At 37.3% G+C, this 20,864-nt stretch overlaps 1 protein-coding gene across 2 annotated transcripts in view; it reads left to right on the top strand.

Annotated features, from left to right (window-relative positions):
• Positions 1-20,864, top strand: part of TMTC2 (transmembrane O-mannosyltransferase targeting cadherins 2) — a 423,501-nt gene that overhangs the window by 341,968 nt on the left and 60,669 nt on the right. For both annotated transcript variants that reach the window (XM_066368463.1, XM_066368464.1), the window contains exon 11: positions 9,893-9,956. In XM_066368463.1, the coding sequence (XP_066224560.1) occupies positions 9,893-9,956 (64 nt within the window). The remainder of the gene's footprint in view (positions 1-9,892; positions 9,957-20,864) is intronic.

The following is a 20,864-nucleotide window of genomic DNA, read 5'->3' as shown; positions in this document are numbered from 1 at the left end:
CAGACTCCCACATGTGCCCGACCGGGATCCACCCGGCATGCCCATCTGGGGCATTGCTCTGTTGCAACCAGAGCCATTCTAGTGCCTGAGGCAGAGGCCACAGAGCCATCCTCAGCACCCGAGCCAACTTTGCTCCAATGGAGCCTTGGCTGCGGGAGGGGAAGAGAGAGAGAGAGAGGAAGGAGAGGGGGAGGGGTGGAGAAGCAAATGGGTGCTTCTCCTGTGTGCCCTGGCCGGGAATCGAACCAGAGACTCCTGCACGCCAGGCCAACGCTCTATCACTGAGCCAACCAGCCAGGGCCAAATCTAACTATTTCTTGAGTGTTTACTGTCCAACCTCTTTCCCTGTTAATCAGTAACATTTAGGACTTGGATTGCTAAAAGAAATATGAAAGCTTATTAGTTTTCCCTTGAATGCAGCCTTATAGAAATGGTTAGCTATCGGCCTGACCTGTGGTGGCACAGTGGATACAGCATCGACTTGGAACGCTGAGGTCGCCGGTTTGAAACCCTGCACTTATCTGGTCAAGGCACATATGGGAGTTGATGCTTTCTGCTCCTCTACCCCACCCACCTCTGTTCTCTCTCTCTCTCTCACTCTCCTCTCTAAAATGAATAAATAAAAAAAAATGTTTTAAAAAAGTAAACAAAGATTAAAAATAATGGTTGGCTATCAACATTTGCCTCTTTAATATTACATATAACATTTCCCCTGGGGATTCAAAATTGTTGTCAATTAAACTTGATATTAATTCTTCTCTCAAGAGCTCTGTTCTTTTCCAAGATATTTAGGAAACAAAATTGGCAAGGTTTGGTGACCAATTGGGTACACGGGGAAGGACACATGTCTCCCTGGTTGTGTCTTGGTTAGCTGAATTAATGATTCACCTAATATTCAAAATCAGCAATTTAGGAACGTTACAGTTCAGGCTATGGTTTGAGAACATTCATTTAACTTCCTTTCCTTGACTAATTTCCAATAAAATGACCCAAATAATCTATTAATAAAAAAAAACTGCTCATTCCAAGTGTGTGTGTGTGTATACACACATTATTTATAGATGAGATAAGGTTGGAAGAGATGAGGGTCTAGGGACAACCATGAAGGGGAAAATTATTTTCTTTTGAGACCTTCAAGGGTCTTGAAATAGAAGAAATTTCTAACAGACCCATTTTAGCTCTCAATAATGGGTAATAATCAGTTTGAATAAGAATCACAAATTGGATGTGTCCAAGTAAATGGCCCTCACTAAAGCAGTAAGGTTTACATTAAAAAATAAGAACCCCTGAGAACATTTATTACTCATGGTAGCAAGGTGAATCACAGGAACACTATGTGGTCTGGAAATAATAATGCTTTTTACCAAATATGTTTGGCCTTCCACCTTTGAGACACACCATGGGATTGCACTTTACTGCCATTTTTTTCCAAGTTGAAGACCTTCAAGAGTTTTATTTGGGTCACTGAATGTGTGTAAATGTGATGTATGTCACTTTTGTAAGAGTCAGTGCTTTCCCCTTTGTCTGATTTGTAAAATGTGGAAATAGGTCCTAAAGTGACCATGGGCAGACAAACCTCCCTTTTCACTTGCTTTAGAATGAGAAATAAACCTTATTTTCTTAATTCACTGAGGTATGAGATGTGTTTATTAACTACATTAACTAACTTATCCTGATACGGCATATTCCTGTGAAAATAAGTAGTTGGAAAGAGGAATAATACAACATCAGAAAAGATTACTAAGAGATTAATCAGATCTCCAAATTTATAACTGCAGTGCAGGCAATGTATAACTGATAAACTGGTCATTTAACTAGAAGTATTTTGCCAAAGATATGAAAATGATAACTGAAAAGATATAAGGTTAGAGGATCGATTGAGAACACTATACACACTAATTGTTGTATATATGTTTGCATAATTATAGTATACAGGTATGCATATATAGTTATACACATTTATAGACAGTACATACATAGTATGTTTATAGTATGTGCTATGTAGTTTTATTTGTGTATATATGTGTCTATAATTAAATGTACATATATGTAAATTTATATGTGCATGTATTTTGTATATATGCTGCTCACAAAAATTAGGGAATATTTCAAAAAGAATATGAAGCGATAAAAGAAGCATTTGATTCTTTTTATTAAATAAGAACATCAGAAAAGCAAAGGACAAATCAAAAAAAGTTGTTCAATTATGCAAATGAGATACAAAACCAACTTTTATTTCATTGGTAAAAATGCACTGTACAAAAGGCTGAAAGTACTGGACTATCTGTACGTTCCCTGATCTTGAAAGTGCATTTTGAAATATTCCCCTAGTTTTTGGGAGCAGTATATAAATAAAAAATTTCTGAAGGAAAGCATAGTGCAGATAAGCAATTCTCAACAAATAGAAAAAATTTCCAAGGTAGAATGAAGGCTTTCAATCATCATATTGAAAGCAAAATTAATGAAAATAGATCTGTGCCTAAACTTGTCTTTATATATGGGCCTCAGTTTTGTTTTTTGTTGTTGTTGTTGTTGTAGTTATTTTTGCAAACTAAAGAATTCACCAATGCCAGTGTTTATTACTTAATAAATACTTTTACTAAAAAGTATTTTATAGCCCCAAAACTTGCTCATTGGCTTGAGAGCCATCTACACAGCCAGCTAGAAATAATACTCAACCACCTTGCATTCTCTGGGGGCTCAGCAGCTTTTACATCCAGAGTTCTGCCACCATCACCCACAGGGAACCAAGTAGTGTGAGTGCCACGTTCATTAAAAGATGATTCTCCTTGGAGCATCTCCCTTCTCCACTCTGCTTACTTGCGACTTCCATTCTCTTAAGGTTGCTTCTGACTGGTGGAACCTTGGCTGGAAGAGAGTGGGGAGATGAGGGAATTTCTGGCTTCTGTCTTGCTTGGGAAGGTGGGATCCACATTGTGGGAAATCACCAAATGTATTTATAGGGAGGGTGATCACAGATGTTGAGTGGCCTCACATAATGAGCGTTGACTATACATGTTGACATCTTTAGTACTTCAAGTGAAATGGAAAAAGTGCTGGATGCTTCCAGATGAGAACATTATAAAAAGCAGATTGGTTATCATCAAAGGAAAATATCAAAGGAATTTCAAATACTAGAACTCAGTAAAGCCTTATGTCTGTAGAATTGTGAGGAAAGTATTCCATTAGAAGCATTTTGTATGAATGAGTTGATTCAGTGTTCTCCCAGAACTGGATGCTAGAAAGAGCACAAAGTTATTTGATAACTGAAAGGAAGTCTGGCGGCACTAAAACAAACCTTACCTGATTCACAGCATTCATGAGCTCTGGTAGAAAGTTATTTTTTGTTCTTGTTTGTTTGTTTTTAATTCACTTACACCATAAGGGAAAAACAAAAGTAGCATTTATTAAATATCTCCTGTCAGCCCGAGACCATACTTTGCATTTTATATCTGTCGCCCGCCTAGTTGTAGTTGCACAGATGTGAAGTAGACACTAATATTCTCATTTTACAGAAGAGGAGACTGCAGCTCCGAGAGAGTCGGCCCTTCCCATAGTTGGTAAAGCTGGGATTTAAACTTAGAGTGTTCTAGCCAAGTATAATAATGACTTCACTGTGTCCCTTTGATTCTCTCATGTCTTTGTAACTGGGTGACTAACTAAAAGCTGTGCTTCTTGAATTTATTAATGGAAAAAGGACTTATTGAGAGTAACAGGTTGTCAAATGTGTGTAAATCCTAAATAAGTAAGTCCCTTCCAATATTTTAAAATTACTTCTTTATGATAACTTTTAGAAGATAAAAGAGAGAACTCTAAGTTTTTACTCTCAAAGTTTTTAGAATCTGACAGCGGACACCCAGCTGAGAGAAGTGGGTACTTACATTTCCCCCGAGCCTACGGGCACATGAGTCACCCTCCAAGGTAGGGAGAGCAGAGATGCACCTCTCCGACTGATTCCCATTATTGCTATAATTTCTAGAGACCAGAGTGAGTATATGAGAAGAAAATATCTTTCCATTTCTACACTCAAATAATATACTCTATACGAATTAATGATATTCAAGAACTAGAATTTAGGCATGCTAATTATATTTAAATTACACTGGAAATGATATGAAATTGAAATTTCTTAAGGGAGAAAGAAATAAATTCAGATTATTATCTCAAAGAATTTTTGGAGTGAGTGATTGTGTGTGTGTGTGTGTGTGTGTGTTGGCTATTAGAAATATATGTAAATCCAAGGCCCTCTAGGCCAAGGTTCGGGAACCTTTTTGGCTGAGAGAGCCATGAACGCCACATATTTTAAAATGTAATTCCATGAGAGCCATACAACGACCCGTGTGCCTTACGCATTATCCAATAAAAATTTGGTGTTGTCCCAGAGGACAGCTGTGATTGGCTCCAGCCACCCGCAATTATGAACGTGAGCGGTAGGAAATGAATGGATTGTAATACATGAGAATGTTTTATATTTTTAACATTATTTTTTTTTATTATTAAAGATTTGTCTGTGAGCCAGATGCAGCCATCAAAAGAGCCACATCTGGCTTGCAAGCCATAGGTTCCCGAACCCTGCTCTAGGCCATACGCTTTCTTCTTTAATACCTCCAAAGCTACCAAAGACCTCTTGAAAAGTCATTGGGTGTTCCAATTTTAAATTGTGCTTCACTGGCAAATTGCTGTCAAGAGAGGTTTGTTTCAACTAGGTTGTAAGCGATTGTAAGGTTTTTAAGGCAAAGGTGGCAGATGTGATTGAAGATGGGCGAGCATCTTTTAACCCAGCACCTCTCCAACATGAATGTGCATGTGACTCACCTGGGGATCTTGTTAAAATGCACATATTCTGATTTAGTATGTTTGGGTGGTGCCTGAGGCTTTGCACTTCTAACAAGTCCCAGGGGATGCGTGTGGTGTTGGTTCTTGGACCATCCTTGCAAGGAAGTTCTATCTTGCTTTTCCTCTTTTACACCCAATTCCTCCCACACGTTACACCTTGAATATAAGTAGTAATTTACTATATTTGAATATTATAGATGACATTGCCAAAGCATATTTCTCCCCTTTAATTTTTTACAGTAAATTTTATTATGTAATCTTTCTAGATAGAGGCTTCCCCTGTTCTTAGCAGCCTTGAAAGGTTTGAGGCCACAAAAGAATGGACTCAGATGCTCATGAGGCATCAAGAAATTTCTAACTCAGGGGCATCTTATGTAAAACTATACCATCAGCATAGTCTTTAACTCTGGAATAGCTACAGTTTGGCTTCACCTCTCCATCTTTCATGTTTAGAACTGAGACAGATACCTCAGGTTATAAAGCCATTTTTGATATCTTGAAAGAGAAGTTTTTTATTTAAGAAGGCTCAATGGTCCTAATTTATGCTAAGAATTGCATTGCAAGAATCTTTTCTGTTCCATTATTTGTTCCTATGTGCGACTCTGATTTTGCTTTTTTTTAAAGATTTTTCCATACATTCTAATGTCCTTGTTCATTTCAGTTCTGCTTCTAGGTCTACTGTGCATGTTATTAACTAGAATTAAAATTTAGTGCTGCTTTGAGTAACTTAAAACTAAATGTCAGTTTAACAGCTGGCAAGAATCCCAGAAAATTCAGCTACTGTTTTATTCTACTTTTGTGATATAGAAGTAAACTGCTCTTTGTTTTAAAAAAAAAAATGCTTATAAGTTACCCTTAAGAAGAATCACAAAGACTTTAATAAAATATTGTCTTTTTTATGAGTCATACAGTGGTTATTATCTGTATTAACCAATTTTTAATTCAAAATTGACAATTCACAACTATTAATAACTGTAGTTAAAGAGTCTTCACAATGCTATTAGAAGTTTTATTTTTTATATTTTAAGGAAGTAATTTAGCAGACTTTCGTTTCATAATTCATACAGTCTATATAATAATGTAGGTAATTAATTATAAGTGATTCTTTTAATCAGATTTTTCTAAAACATTTCATGGGATATATTAAGTTACTATTTCATAACATAATTGACTCCAAAAATTTTTTTATCCATTGCTTCTTGTAAGAATATTGGGCCATAAACCTGTGCTCTAAAAAATACTTTTCTATTACAAAATAAGACTAGAGAGGAGAATTAGATAGATGAACTATATTTCTATTTTCTAAGCAGATGTCAGTCTCATCATCCCATGGGCAAAGATGGAATTCTGTAGTAACCAAAATGCTTGTGACTTTTGTTCCTACATGTCTTTATTCTGAGCCTGCCTTTCCCTAATGGCAGAAAAATTGAATATGAAGACTTTTTTAAATATAATTGGCTCAATTCAGTGATTTTTTTGGAGGGTGGGGGGACAGATTCTAGGTTTACTATTAACTTCATAGTCCAATTTATTAATATCATCTAGGATTTCTTTTACTTTTTTACCTCTCCTGGCCCCAAGAGGCCACAGATAGTGTGAAAACGGGGAGGTCCTATAGGCAGGTGTTATTAACAAGAACGCAGCCTCTATTTGAGTCTGTTGTTTTTGGCATAATGATTAAATCCTTATTCTCTAGCTATGGGACATAATGTTGACTCTTAGGGTGGCATGTTAGAGGAGGGTAGTCACTCATCTGAACCCCATGTAGCTTCCTGGTACAAGTGATTTTTCGTACAGCCTTAGCCTTGGCCTTTTAAGTACACTGTGGCCAAAACACAACTTTGCTTAGATCTGGTGTGGGAGATCTTGGGCAGAGCTAACTGCTTTCCCCTTTACTCACCATTTGAGTCTTCCACTGGACACATGGCTCGCTTCCATATCTAAAGGTGATCCCCTACTCTCCCCCAAATGGGAGATTCTGGCAGTAAGAATGTGAGCACCCTACACTGTTCTTGTGTTTCCTGTTTCCCTATTTCTTTGTCTTTCCCTTGAGTTCTTCCCTTCCCCATTTTGGGGAGAGAGTGAGGTCCATGGTGCAAAGTAGAATAGTACATTTCACTCAGTTCTTAGAACTGTACTCTGCTCAGTCTGGTTTGGTGAGGCTCACTTCTCTCAGTTTGGGAAATGGAGTTCAGCAGGAAGTAAAACCTGGGGTTGCAAATGTTCTTCATAGTCTCCCCTTTTCAGATTGCTCTCTGACATCTAAGTCACAACTTTTTCACATAATAGTCAAAAAGCCTGTTTTCTTCCCTTCTTAGTATTTGATGTAGGAGTTATCATGGTTATCTGCCATATAATAATGCATTATGTTTCATTGTGCTACATCTTGATGTGTATAACGATACCAACTTGTTATTGTCCTTCAGATACTTGGTTTGGAGGCCTTGACTCCCACCCAGCTCAATCACTTACCAGTGGCATAACATTGGGGGAAATTATCAACTTCTCTAAACTTCATTTTACTCATCTGTATTTTAAATGATATGTAGATAGCAAAGGTAGAAATTTTCTGTTCCAGGAAAGAAATAGTGAAGGAAAAGTGATATTGGTATCCAGGAAAAGTATATGTTATCACCTTCTTTAAATACTTTGATACTGATAGTTCAGGGAACCTGATTCCTGCAGTCATTCTCTAACAATCTGTTGGTTCAGGTTCTTGACAATTAGAGGTCCTTAGAGTCCTCTAAGCAACTGGCAGAATATTGCTGATTTCCTAAGTTTTCAAACGTTGATTAATGATTCAGTCATCTTTGCAATTAAGATTTAAGCACTTCTAGGATACTTGTTGCAGAAGTGAGAATGAAATATAACATATACTATAAAGCAAACATTGGACAGTTCCTCGCCAGTTCTCTCTCTCGTCCAGAGAGTGAAACAAGGACATCAGTGAACATTTATAGACTGGCATACTCTTTTCCCTGCGGTTTACCATGTGTTGTCATAAATGCCTGCTGATGAGTAGTCTGTGAAGCCCATTTAATATTAGAAGCAAAGTCCTAGAGTGGAAATTAATTTTCACAGTTACATGGTAAATCTAATAAATTCCACTTTTTGTCCCTACTTCATTAGAGTATCATCAATTCTACTTCTAGCTTAAGTAACTAAGTGTTTTAAACTAGATATGTCCAGTGGGAGTTAAACCACTAAAGACAATTAAGACTTTAAAAACTAATAAGCCTATTTAGGGGGGGGACACCCTTCTTCACTTGTGTTAATTATTGTTTTAAAGGCATTTCAACTAGTGAGTTCCTCAGTTGCTCTTTTGATCCTATCTCCCTTATGAATTTGAATGTCCATAAAGATGAGTATAATTGGTAGCTATGCTTTTTCTGTTAAACATAAATGGGCTGATTTTTCTTCAAAGTAAATTACTTCTTTGTAGTATTAAGTTACTCTAATTTCCTACCTCCATGCCTTTTATTTTCCCTTGGAGAAAACCCTTCCAGGGCACGACCTAATGAATTCTGGTTCAGATTTCCAAATGAATATGAACCAATGATTCTATAATTTTGTGAAGGGAAGCCTTCATTAAATAACCATAGCGAGGGAATTTTTAGTCTTTCATACCAGACTAAAGGACTTTTCTTGACATACTGAAATTGAACTTCAACATTTATGGGACTATAAATTGCAACAGCACGTTGTAACATGTCATGAGCCCACTAGAGCCTTAGGTCAAGGGTTTTTACTTTCTCTCTAACCCCATTAAAAATAGCAGTGTTTCTAATTATTTCTCCTTTAAAAATTAAAAAAATATGTCCTTCTCTCCAGAGAGATGTTATCTTCAGTTATTCCTATAATTTATATGGTTGCATGGGGTATGTCTTTATAGCTTTTATTTGGCTTGACCAAAGTGCAAATTTAACTTTATAGGTATGACTAGTTAGCCTTCTCTTTTAAAATTTGAATGTGTTTTTGTAATCGAGAAAGTTAATTTTTGTTTCTCCTCTTTATTCCTGATTTCTGCCATCATCCTATCTCAAAGGCTTCTTAACATCTACAGTTTCAAGAAAACACTACTCCATTTTAACTGCAGCGCCCAAATATTTTTACTATGTTCATATTATAGTTGGACTTGATCATCAGAAGTGGAATTTATATTTCTATAACATTACTTTTGTACCCCTTAAATGTGGTCACCAGATTATAGCACAACCTGCAAGCGCTTCTAGCAGGTTGTTAAAAAACAAAAACCTGCCACAAATTATTCACTATTTTTATAAAACAAGCAACTAATTTCGACAGTTTATATTTTAAAATTAAGGTTTTCCTGGGGTATCATGTTGAAGCGAGGGAATCCCAACTCTGTGACATATTTTCTGGGCTACCTTGGGAAAGGAAAGTAACATTTCTAAGTCCTAATATGTAAATTTAAAATAATATTGACTGAGTAGGGTTGTTTTTGAGTCTGACCAGGCAGTGGCACAGTGGATAGAACATCAGCCTGGGATGCTGAGGACCCAGGTTCAAAACCCCAAGGTTGCGTGCTTGAGTGTGGGCTCACCAGCTTGAGTGCAGGGTCGCTGGCTTGAGTGTGGGATCATAGACATGACCCCATGGTTGCTGGCTTGAGCCCAGTAGTTGCTGACTTTAAGCCCAAGGTTGCTGGCTTGAGCCCAAAGTCACTGGCTCAGCTGTAGCCACTGGTCAAGGCACATATGGGAAAGCAATCAATGAACAACTAAGGTGCTGCAACTATGAGATGATGCTTCTCATCTCTCTCCCTTCTTGTCTGACCTCTCTCTTTTGCTACAAAAAAAAAAAAAAGATTGTTTTTGAGATACTATTTATAATGCCTTAAAGACAGTGACAAGCACATTACATGCATTCGTTTTTTTTTAATGGTCCTTTCCTGCTTAGGCAACTTATTATTTGATTGGTGTGATTGTAATTTTTTTAAAAGTTAACATAACTTTGCTGCATGATTGCATGATGATTCTGCTTATGTGCAATTTTAAAATAAATGATATAGTTTGATTTTTTTTTTCTTTAACAGACAGGCTAGCCTCAATGAAGCAGCCGAGAAGTATTACGGTCTGGCAGCCAGGCTGAGGCCTGACGTAAGTACTTGCCTGATGAGAGGCATTACTCATGGGGACAGACTCAGCATAGGATAGTTTTATACGAAGCCTCTGGATACTGGGCTTTTTCACTCTGATCCTTTATTCTCAATATCCACTAAATGACTAATTCAATATGAAAATCTGCCGATCTCAAGCTTCTTTCTTGTACCAGGGGTCCAAATTCTATTCTCTGTCCTGTGTAAAGCATCATAAATTTTTATCATCCTAATACAGGTTTTAGCATTCCTAAATACTTTGCATTTGGAAGACCTTTAAAATTAGTTCTTTGGAAGTGTGTCTGCTCTGGTGTTAAATATCTAAGGACTTCCTAACCTCCTAAGTATTCTTTGATTCTTACATATAGATAGTCAAACCTCGAGCTGTGCGCCTTATCTACATTCCACAATCCTCCTTTCTAATAGCTGTGCTTTTCTACTTTAGCAAGTATGTTTTTATTAGAATATTTCCCTGGGTAGTCACACTTTCATCAAGTAAGATGGATATAAATTAGATCATTACTATTGAAACAGAGGAGAACCATTAATGAGAATATAAGAATGGGTTTTATATCAGTCTTCTAAGCACTTTGTATTTGCAGCACATCGCTGGATTTTCAGTAAGTTACTTTTATTCTCATGCACGTTTACTCTGCCTCACTCTCCAACATGGAAACCTCTGCCCTGCTCTCTGATTCTGCACCACCTATTGAGAGATGTAATTTTGTAATGAAAGTGCATGTGTGATGTAACTACAAATAATGGAATCAGCAGTCTCATTTCCATACGGAAACTCCTGTAGTGTGCAAACACACATCTATAGAGTGTCTGCTTTGTGATAGGATATAGAGATTTCATACCCTAAAAGGCCACACAGGGTAGCAGAGAAGACTGAGCATAATCAACTAATTGAAATACAGTGCGGCAATTCCTAGAGAGAGGCGTACGCAGCCCTCTGGGAACACGGGATTAATGCTTCTTGAAAGCAGCCCACACAGGAAGTAGCGTGTTTTTATTTCCCCAAGAGATTCGGCCACGTGTAACCTTAGCCCTGAATGAGAATGCCCTTTGTTGCATTAATTATGAGGCGCTTTTAAGAATCAGTGAGCTATTTGTAACAGAAGAAAAGAATCTAATAATTGTAAGAGGAGGAAGGATAAAAGCTAATTTTTTTTTTTTTTTTTACAGGGACAGAGAGAGTCAGAGAGAGGGACAGATAGGGACAGACAGAAAGGAACGGAGAGAGATGAGAAGCATCAATCATCAGTTTTTTGTTGCAACACCTTAATTGTTCATTGATTGCTTTCTCATATGTGCCTTGACCACAGGCCTCAGCAGACTGAGTAACCCGTTGCTCGAGCCAGCGACCTTGGGTCCAAGCTGGTGAGCTTTTTCTTTTCTTGCTCAAGCCAGATGAGCCTGCACTCAAGTTGGCGACCTCGGGGTCTCAAACCTGGGTCCTCTGCATCCCAGTCCAATGCTCTATTCACTGCGCCACTGCCCGGTCAGGCTAAAAGCTAAAATTTATTGAACACTTTACTGTGTCAAGCATTGTGCTAAGTACTTCATGTAAATTCCCTCATTCACATCTCAAAACAACCCACAGGTAGTTCCTTGATCCCCAATCTGCTGGAGCGCAGAGAAATTCACCCAGAATCACACCTAATATGTGGAATGTCATTGGAACCTAGGCTGCTGTGTGCATAAGAGAAAGCTTGATGCAAAAATGCACTTATACTTAGAGAGGTTTCCTGAAGCCTAGGAAAGCAAAGTAAGAATGGTCCTTTAATTCAGTCAGTATTTATTAAGTGCCTGGTAAGTGCCAAGCACTATTCCAGGCATTAGATTCACAGCAGGGAACAAAATTGACAAGAGCCTCTTCCCTTCGGGAACTTACATTCTAGGATGAAGAGATGAGGCAGGAGCAGATAAGTACACGGTATGTCAGACAGTGATAAGTGCTTTGGAGGAACATGAAACAGGGAAAGGCAGGAGGTGCTGGGAGAAGTTTGTAGAAGACACAGGTTTGTAAATGTCCAAGTTGGGCATCTCTGTGTAGCATTTCTCAGAAGAGGATTAAATTTGAGGACTTAAACTTACTATAACTTCACTGAAGACAGGAATAAGGTTTTCTATTTTTCTTTTTTGTTTTTTTTTTTTATTTTCTTTACATTGACTAATGCAGTGCACTTAATGTGCATAATAAATGATGTTACGTGTATGTAAACTTATTCATCGAGGAAGTCACTTGAGTGTCACTTTTATTTTTGTAAAGTGGTTGATCTAAAGGTTTTCTTCAGCATATTATAATAGATTAGTGAGAATAGAGCTATTTGAACTGAATGAAAAAGACATTGAGGAACCACTAGATTTAAGCCTGATTCATGAGATTGTTTATTTTAAATGACTAGCCAGATCATAAAATCAATATTTAATTTCCAACTCAAAGCCATTTTTTTTCAAAACTCCCAAAAGTGTTTTCATAAATATGGCCCAGACCACTTTTGAAAAATGCATTTATTTAAATTATACTTCTCTTATCTGGTAATAATAAATTAGGTATTTTATAAACTTGGATAGAATACAAAGTTCATATTTAACAGTTAGTAAATGATGTTACAGTTGATGGATCAACAGATGTGGTCTTTTTCTATCTGTTTTAAGAATTGTGTTTTGGTTTTCTGTATGTAATCTAGGTAAGATGCCACCAAGACAAGACTGATTAAATACAGTAAGTTTTTGCTTGGAAACGAAGAGCTCTGTTTGAACAATAGCTCATGCAATGATTTATTAGCAGTTAGCATCTGATCTGAATTAAAGCATCCATCTAACATTTCTCTTCCTCATAGCTGTTTATGTACCTTACCATAAAAGCATTGTCATTTCTATGCTGTAACTTAATAAATTTTAGTTGCCTGCTTATATGAGAACATAGTAAACAGCTCAGTTCCCATTCCAGATTTAAGTAGTTTCACTATCTTTTTCTATTTTTATTCTCTACACAATAATCTACTCTTACTCTTATTTTTTATAAAGCATTTATTTGTACTGTTTAAATGTCCAAGGACAACAATTGGTAGTTCTATGCGGAGGATGGTGGATATTACAGATGATGACAATACAAAGTACTATGTGGCTGCAATGCTTGTGCATAACACTTATCGTCATTTTGAAAAAGTTGTTGGTTATCTATGGAATATATGTCTATCTTAACAAAATACCTATTTCATTTCTTCAGTATGTCCCATAATGAATTTCTTTAAAGCCATATTTTTCTATAAATTTTACTTAAATTGTTAATCGACCTATTGGATGATTTTATATATAAGAAATTTAGTGATCAAATAATAAAATAATAAAAGAAATCTAAATTAGAAATATATATATTTTAAGTTTTAGATTCTGATGTCTTTTCATCAGGGTTATTCAGTACTACATTGCCATTCAGAGAAATATATTTATTATAAAAAAGGCACCATGAATATTTTAGTCCTATTTATTTGATTGAGTGGGTTGCTCTAAAATTAAATCTCTTATTATATTTAAATCTATATAATGGGAAAACTCTACCAAAACTGACATTTTAAGTTTTTCCACTTTTAGTTTGTTTTTTTTTAAGAAAATTGATCTTTCTGTGGAGTTTACTTTAAAAATACAACCCTCCTCTGTCTTCTCTCCCACTTATGCACATCAAATAACACTGACTCTCGAGAGCTAGAGGGAACATTTCAATGAAACGGTTTTGTTCTTCCTGTGGGAATTAACCAAAGTCTGCATTAACTTACGGATTTTTAAATATAAAGAATGGGGAATTTGCATAGTACAAAGTCACCCACTTTTACTTGGCTTTTAGTAAACTCTAGAGTTAGAAGTGAGGAGTAATTACTAATGTTTAGATTTATATAGCTTGTATTTTTCTAGATATAACCATTTCAATTTAAATTCATTCAACTTACCAAGTTCCACCTTTGCATAAGACTCTATGCTAAATGCAGTAGGATTTCAAAGTTACAAAAAAGTATCCCTGACCTTGAGAAATGTACTATCTAATTTGGGACAGAATGGAGGAAAAAGCACATGGGTCCAAATCCTCACACTTTAGGGTAATAAATAATACTATATAAGAAGTGCTCTGTGCGGGTCACAAACTAAGTACTAGAAAAATGTACAAGAGAGAGATACTACTTTTAACTGAATCGATCCTAGAAGGTATAGAGTCATATGCATAGGTGGGGAGCTTAAAGAATATTGAAAGGACAGGATCACCATAGGTGAAGTTTTAGTAGGAGTAGAAATCAGAGAATCCCAGGAGCTTGAGGTATATACATGAACAGGGACATTGAGCTCAAAAAGGAAGAACTATGCCCAGGAAACAGCAGATCTGGTTTATATTGCCAACACTAGGAGGCAGAGAAGAAGAGGAAGGGAAGACAGAACTGGAAACTTGGATGAAACCAAAGGAAAGGGATGGAATACCATACTAAGAATTAGGAGTTTGTCTTCCAGAATTGTGCTAAACAGGAAGACATAATGAAAGTGATCATTTAAGATGGACACTTAAACAATATAATGAATACAGGGTGAGGCTAAAGTAGGTTTACAATTGTATGTGAAACAGCATTTATCCTTGTATTATTATTAGTAATTATTATTTTCCATACAAACAACTGTAAACCCACTTTTGTCCCACCCTGCATATGCTGTATTTGGGGAAGTAGAGATAAGAGATGCAAAACCAACTAAAAGGTCATTGTAATGGTATAGGCAGAAGGTAGGATAGATCCTAAAAGTATAAACATACAGTGGAATGGGAAAGATCATGCAGAGGTTAATAAGCAGATTACCGTATTTGATAGGATGTGAGTAGAAAGTTTAGTTGACTCAATGAGTGTTCTAAAATTTTGAGTTTAGGTAACGGGGTGGGGTGGGGTGGGGAGAATACCCTAAACAGAAATAGGGCAGTTAGAGGGGTGTGTTTATTTCAAGAAGGAAGTATTATGTTTGGACCAAGCAGATTCTGAGAGATAGGATGGTCTAATTTTCTATGGGATATTCCTATCAAGTGAGCATTTTGGGGAAAGGCCACAGTTACAATGCGGTAGGGGTCGTTTACCAAAAGGAGATAGTACCAACATGGTTGATAAAGGTCACAGAGGCTCCAAGCAAATGTACCAAAGGAGAAAAGAGGTTACTCTCAAAGCCTTGGGGAATCTGCACATTTGGGATAGAGACTAAGAAAGGAGACAATGGCAAGCCATAGAAATAATGTTGGTGAGAAGTTTCCACTGCTGCTAAAAGTTGACTGAGAAAGTTTACTCTCTTCAGAAAATATGATGACATTGGCTACCTTCAAGAGCTGAGTTTCATGCAAGTGATGTGGGTAGATGTTAAGGTCTTAAGGAAATGGGGAATTAGAGCCCTGGCTCATTTTCTCAGTGGATAGAGCATTGGCCCAGTGTGCAGATGTCCCAGTTTTGATTTCTTGTCAGGGCACACATGAGAAGCAACCATCTGCTCCTCTTCCTCGTCTTCTTCCCTTTTTCTTCCCCTCTCACAACCAGTGGCTCGGTTGGTCCATGCATCAGCCTCAGGTGCTGAGGATAACTCAGTTGATTCTAGCATTGTCCCCAGACGGGGGTTGCTGGGTGGATCCCAGTTCGGGCACATGTGGGAGTCTGTCTATCTCCCCTCCTCTCATGAAAAAAAAAAAAAAAAAGGAAATGGGGACTTGGGAGCAGAGAGTGTAAACTTATTCTGCAAATAAATGTGGAGGTAATTGAAAAAGACAGCTCAATACTGAAATAATATTAAGCATGCATTTATTATTAAATATTAAAGATAAGTATTAAGATGTGTTATACGTGTGTCTAAACAGAAAACTAAAAATGTGTCCAAATAAAGAGGAGAGCAAAAGAAATATTGAAGATATTAAAGGATCATTTCCTCCTTGTGGAACTGAAGAAAATAAAGTAGACTATGAAGACAGGAGGGAAAAAAACCAAAATTTAGAGATGAAAGGGACATAAGCTTAAGTAGAAAATTACTTCTATCATAATTATTTGGTTATCTGCTGATCCTGTGGCAACAGAGAGAACTGACGACATCAAACACCTGTGGACAGCTGGATGTGCTGAGGCTCAGTGTAGGTAATATTTGATATAGACCTGTAGTATCTATATGTGATAAATAAATGCCTGTCGAAGTACATTTCTGTGAGATATGGCCTTTAAGCCATTAGCCATTTTGTCATAATTCTAAATGAAGTTCTAAAATCACTGGTGGGTTCCTTCTGGTTTTGATTCATCTCTCTGATTTTTGTTAAGATATTGTATTCACCTTTTATATTTCTAATATGTATAATATTTTATAAATGTTCTTCCATGTGCATTCGTTATATATAAATTAAAGTGCAATGTTCCAATGATCAGATTATCCAATAAAAAGTTACATGTGTGGATTATAGCTTTCCCAGGCACTCAGACCATAAATTATTTCAGAGCATTATTATAAAATCAAAGCCAGTGTTATCCATTTGGTTTCTTTAACAATAATTGTATGTCAAAAGATCAGAATGAGAAATATGGGGTTGAAAGAAATGTGCTTACTATAAAAGAGGGCAGCTGTATTATGAGGTAATCCACATATTCTACAATGTATTACTTTCAATTTGGACTACAGTCCTCTTAGAGTAAATATATGGTGGTAGCATGGGGGTGGCTCTGCAGTAGAAATAACCACTAAGATTGGGATCTAGGGGAAAAGGTTAAGAACGAATTATTTGGGTCATTTTGATGGAGGAGAAAAAATATTATAAGTCATAGATTTTTGGTTTTTTTTTTGTTTTTATGGGAAAGATATTTCTCAACCCTAATTTAAACAAGAGACCATGAAAATAAAGTTAAGCAGAACAGATTCAGATTCATATTTGACCATAAAAGGGATTTTTTTTTCGTGGGGGGGGGAATTACTGAGATTCTCATTTTGTTGGGAAAAAATGACAGGCTTAATAATAATTTGTCTGGGAAGCAGTTAAACCACATTTCTACTTGTAAAGAGAGGAAGAACCATATGGTCTCTTCCAAAACTTTCCACAAGTTTCTGTGATGTGGGAAAATTACATACCATGTGTCTCTTGCCTTTCAGACATTAATGGTATATGGATCCCAGAATTACCAGATTGATTTTATGAGGAAAATGTGTTTTTAAAATTGTCATATATTTCCCACTATCACTAGTTATTTCACTTTCAAATGCATCAATATATTTTCCTGTTAGAAAATGGAGTGAGGTAAGCTGAGAAACCTAAGATAAATAATAGGTTTTAATGCAGGAAGACATTGCCACTCACTTTCCCCCACATTTTACACATTTTACCTGGTTTTCTTAAAGGGGCCCAAAGACATCATTGAAACAAGACTGTTCTTAATTCACACATACCCAGAGTAAGTCAGCAAACCCTTACTCTACTTCATATCATAAATAGACTTCATCACATCAATATTATGTATATTTATGTACATATCACTAGAAATCAAATACCTAAATGTTCTCACCTAATTTCGGCATATAAATGCTCACTTCCCTTATAGCAGGGGTCTCAAACTCGCGGCCCGCGGGCCGCATGCAGCCCGCCGAACAATTTTGTGCAGCCTGCAGACTAATCCACGAAGTTCAAAATATTTTGGATAAAATTAAGTAAGCCTAGGGGCCTACTTGTATTTTTCATTTCTCTGGCATCCTAGCTAGATATTAGCTTAGTTAACAGCAGTTGTGATGCGAACTACAGTTTCTGGTCGTTTTGTGACACTGAGTAAACTGCATGTACGATTGTGCTTGTTGTACTGATTTTTTTTTTGTTTTCAACTGCAGTGAGAAAAGTGTTGCGTAACAGTTGCCTTTTGTAGACCTAGTGCGGCCCGCCGAATGGCTGTGATCTTGCTCTGCGGCCCACATGCTGAGTTGAGTTTGAGACCCCTGCCTTAGAGTTTCCATTATGCCAGGATCAGTTTTCGTTTCATCACACCCATATCTGTCTTCAGACTTCTTTCCCTTGGAGGCCTCTTACTTCTCTTTTCTCTGTTTACATTCTAGTTGCTCTGTATTTTATTTCTATTCCAAAAATGTTGGATTAAAAAAAAAAAAAAGATTTTCTCAAGTGGATACTGTTTATCTTCTGTTTCTCATTCTATGTAAGGCTTCACACTTAGATGGTAAAGATGGTTAGTACAGACCACTTGATTCTTCCCTGACTGTTGGTGTGGGTTAGTTGGTTGCCTAGCCTGAGATCAGGTAGTTGGACTGAATTCAGCTGAATTTACCATTTTTCTGTCCTTGGGGTATTCATATTCATCATGATGCACATGCAATCATTTTTAAACATTATTTTTTCCAAAATCTGTGTACGAATGGTGTGTGTTTTAGATTCATAACCAGAGAAGAATGTGAGATGCGAGGGATGGGCAGAAACTCAAGTGCGTCTTGGTATAAAAATGAACTTGAGTACTTCAGGCTGAGAAACATCAAAACCTTTGGGAAATTCCACTTAATTACGTTCTCTGATTCCAGCATGTTTATTTTTACTCACATTTCTTTGTGGGGATAGCCTTTGCATGGATTTATTGCTATACTTTTTGGAATTGTGGGACCACACACTAAAATTACATTTGATCCCTTCTCCTCCAGAGAAAATGGATTCCTGGTTTCTTTGAAACCTCAGCTAATCTGAGCACACTGGCTACCTGGAAGTATCAGTGAGGGGGGACTAGGAGCTGCCATGATCAAAAAGATGAGCCCATTCTCCACCCCCAGTCACCATATCCCTCATAATCCTCCGTGGTGGTTTCCACAGCTGGCCTGCCCCGTTCCGTTATACCTTCAGGCATTTATGTTTCTGGTCCTCAAGTGGCCTTCTGGGGCTATGTTTTTCTAAATACATACTGAAACATTAATAAAGTGTTGTGGTTGTGTATCAGTCTTGATCCCCTCCCTCTTCTAACGTTCCTGTAACGTTCCACTTTTTTTGTTTGTTTCCTTACCTTTCCACTACTCCTAACCTCTCATTATCTGTCCAAACCCTCATTTCTATCAACAGTTAAAGCTATACTTGACTCTAAAGGCAAAAGTTACACAGATCCTGGAAAGTTAATACATTCGTAGATTATTTTCTCTTGAGTGTTGTATGCCCTTATTAATGAGAAAAATATTCTGATACTATTTTAAAGTGTAAGGAAGATTTTATTTGGGGCTGTTGTGATAGGCACCTAGAATACTGCAAGAGGGGAGGTTGGGCTCCCCCTAAGCTACAGCGCAGGCAGCTGGGGTTTTACCAGTGACCAGAAAGGATGAGGAATTTGATCAGATAGCTAAAAGGGTGGGGGACTTCTCACTAAATTGACTTAGCAGAGTTTTTGCTGCAGCTGGGCTAGACAGGCCTGAGACAAGGCCCAAGGATGAGGCCTAGTCAAAAAGAGTTTTGAGGAGCCTGTCTCCCTTGGTGAAGGAGAGTTTTCATCATCCTTGATGACATTATTCTCCCAGGTTGAGTTGTTATAATGTTATAAGTCTCATGTCTAGATGATGTCAGAATCAAGAGCTTCTCTTTATCACTTGAGAACAATTTGATTAAATATACTGCAGGAGTATTTTTGCCGCCAAAGTCTAGAAGAGAGCTGAAAAGATTGACAGCATTAAGAGAGGAAAAAAAATGTGTATGCTACAAAATTTTTCAGTCATTGTCTTGTAATCAACTGTATTTCTTTAGATATCAAATGCCAACACACGGCTACTGTGGTGTAGTTTTATGTTATCTGTGAACCTGCAAGTGTGGTTATATCAACAATTAAAACTATAAAGCAATGATTTTCAACCTTGTTCATCTCACGGCACATATAATCTAATTACTAAAATTCTGCAGCACACCAAAAAATGTATTTTTTGCCGATCTGACAAAAATTAGGTATAATTTTGGCTCATTCACACCAGATGGCTATCGTTGAGTTGGCTGTTGTCATTTTTTATTTGACAGTCGAAAGGAAAAGAGGTCAGAGCGCCTGACTAAATAGTCAGGTATTGCATGTTTTAAAATTCTTGAGACACACCTGTTGAAAACTGCTGCTGTAGAAAATTTAGTTCTTTTTAAGAACAGGGCATTTATATTTGACCAGCTCTTGTCATGCTTGGGTTGTTTTCATCTCTCTTTCCTGATGTCACTTTCTTAAGTGATCTCTACTAAAATAACTCCCAGAAATTCAGCTTTACAAGATGTGCACGTTGCCCTTTTGAAGACTAATGGCAAGTTTTCATTGTTTTTTAATTCACTGAGAGAAGGGGAGTCAGAGAAACAGACTGCTGCATTCAGCCCCACAGGGATCCACCTAGCCAATCCCACAGGGCGGGTGATACTCTGCCCATCTGGGGTGTTGTTCCATTGCTCAGAAACTGAGCTCTTCTTAGCACCTGAGGTGGAGGTCATGGAGCCATCCTCGGTGCCCAGGGCCAACTCGTTCCAATTGTGCTATGGCTGCAGGAGGGAAAGGGAGAGAGAGAAGAGAGAGAGGGGGAAGTGGAGAAGCAGATGGGCACTCCTCCTTTGTGCCCTCACGAGGAATTGGACCCTGGACGCACACCAGGCGAACCATTTACCAATGAGCCAACCAGCCAGGGCCTAATGGCAAGTTAAAGAGAGAGAATGTAGTGCCCTTAGAGATCTTGTTAGAAAACAGTTTGAAATGGTCACTTAATCACTGTATAGGTTTCATGTGAAAACTAAGTTACTTCTTTTAGGAATGCTGAATTTTAAAGAGAAAAGCAATTTGGGAAGATTTGTTAGAATACCTTATCAAAGCATGTATAAGCTACTTGCAACAACTCATAACTAAAAAAAAGTGCTTCTTTAAAATACATGTAGAAA

Source organism: Saccopteryx leptura, chromosome 2 (assembly GCF_036850995.1).
Source record: "Saccopteryx leptura isolate mSacLep1 chromosome 2, mSacLep1_pri_phased_curated, whole genome shotgun sequence".
In the NCBI taxonomy this organism is placed as follows: Eukaryota; Metazoa; Chordata; class Mammalia; order Chiroptera; family Emballonuridae; genus Saccopteryx; species Saccopteryx leptura.
This window is presented reverse-complemented; position numbering and strand designations above follow the sequence as displayed.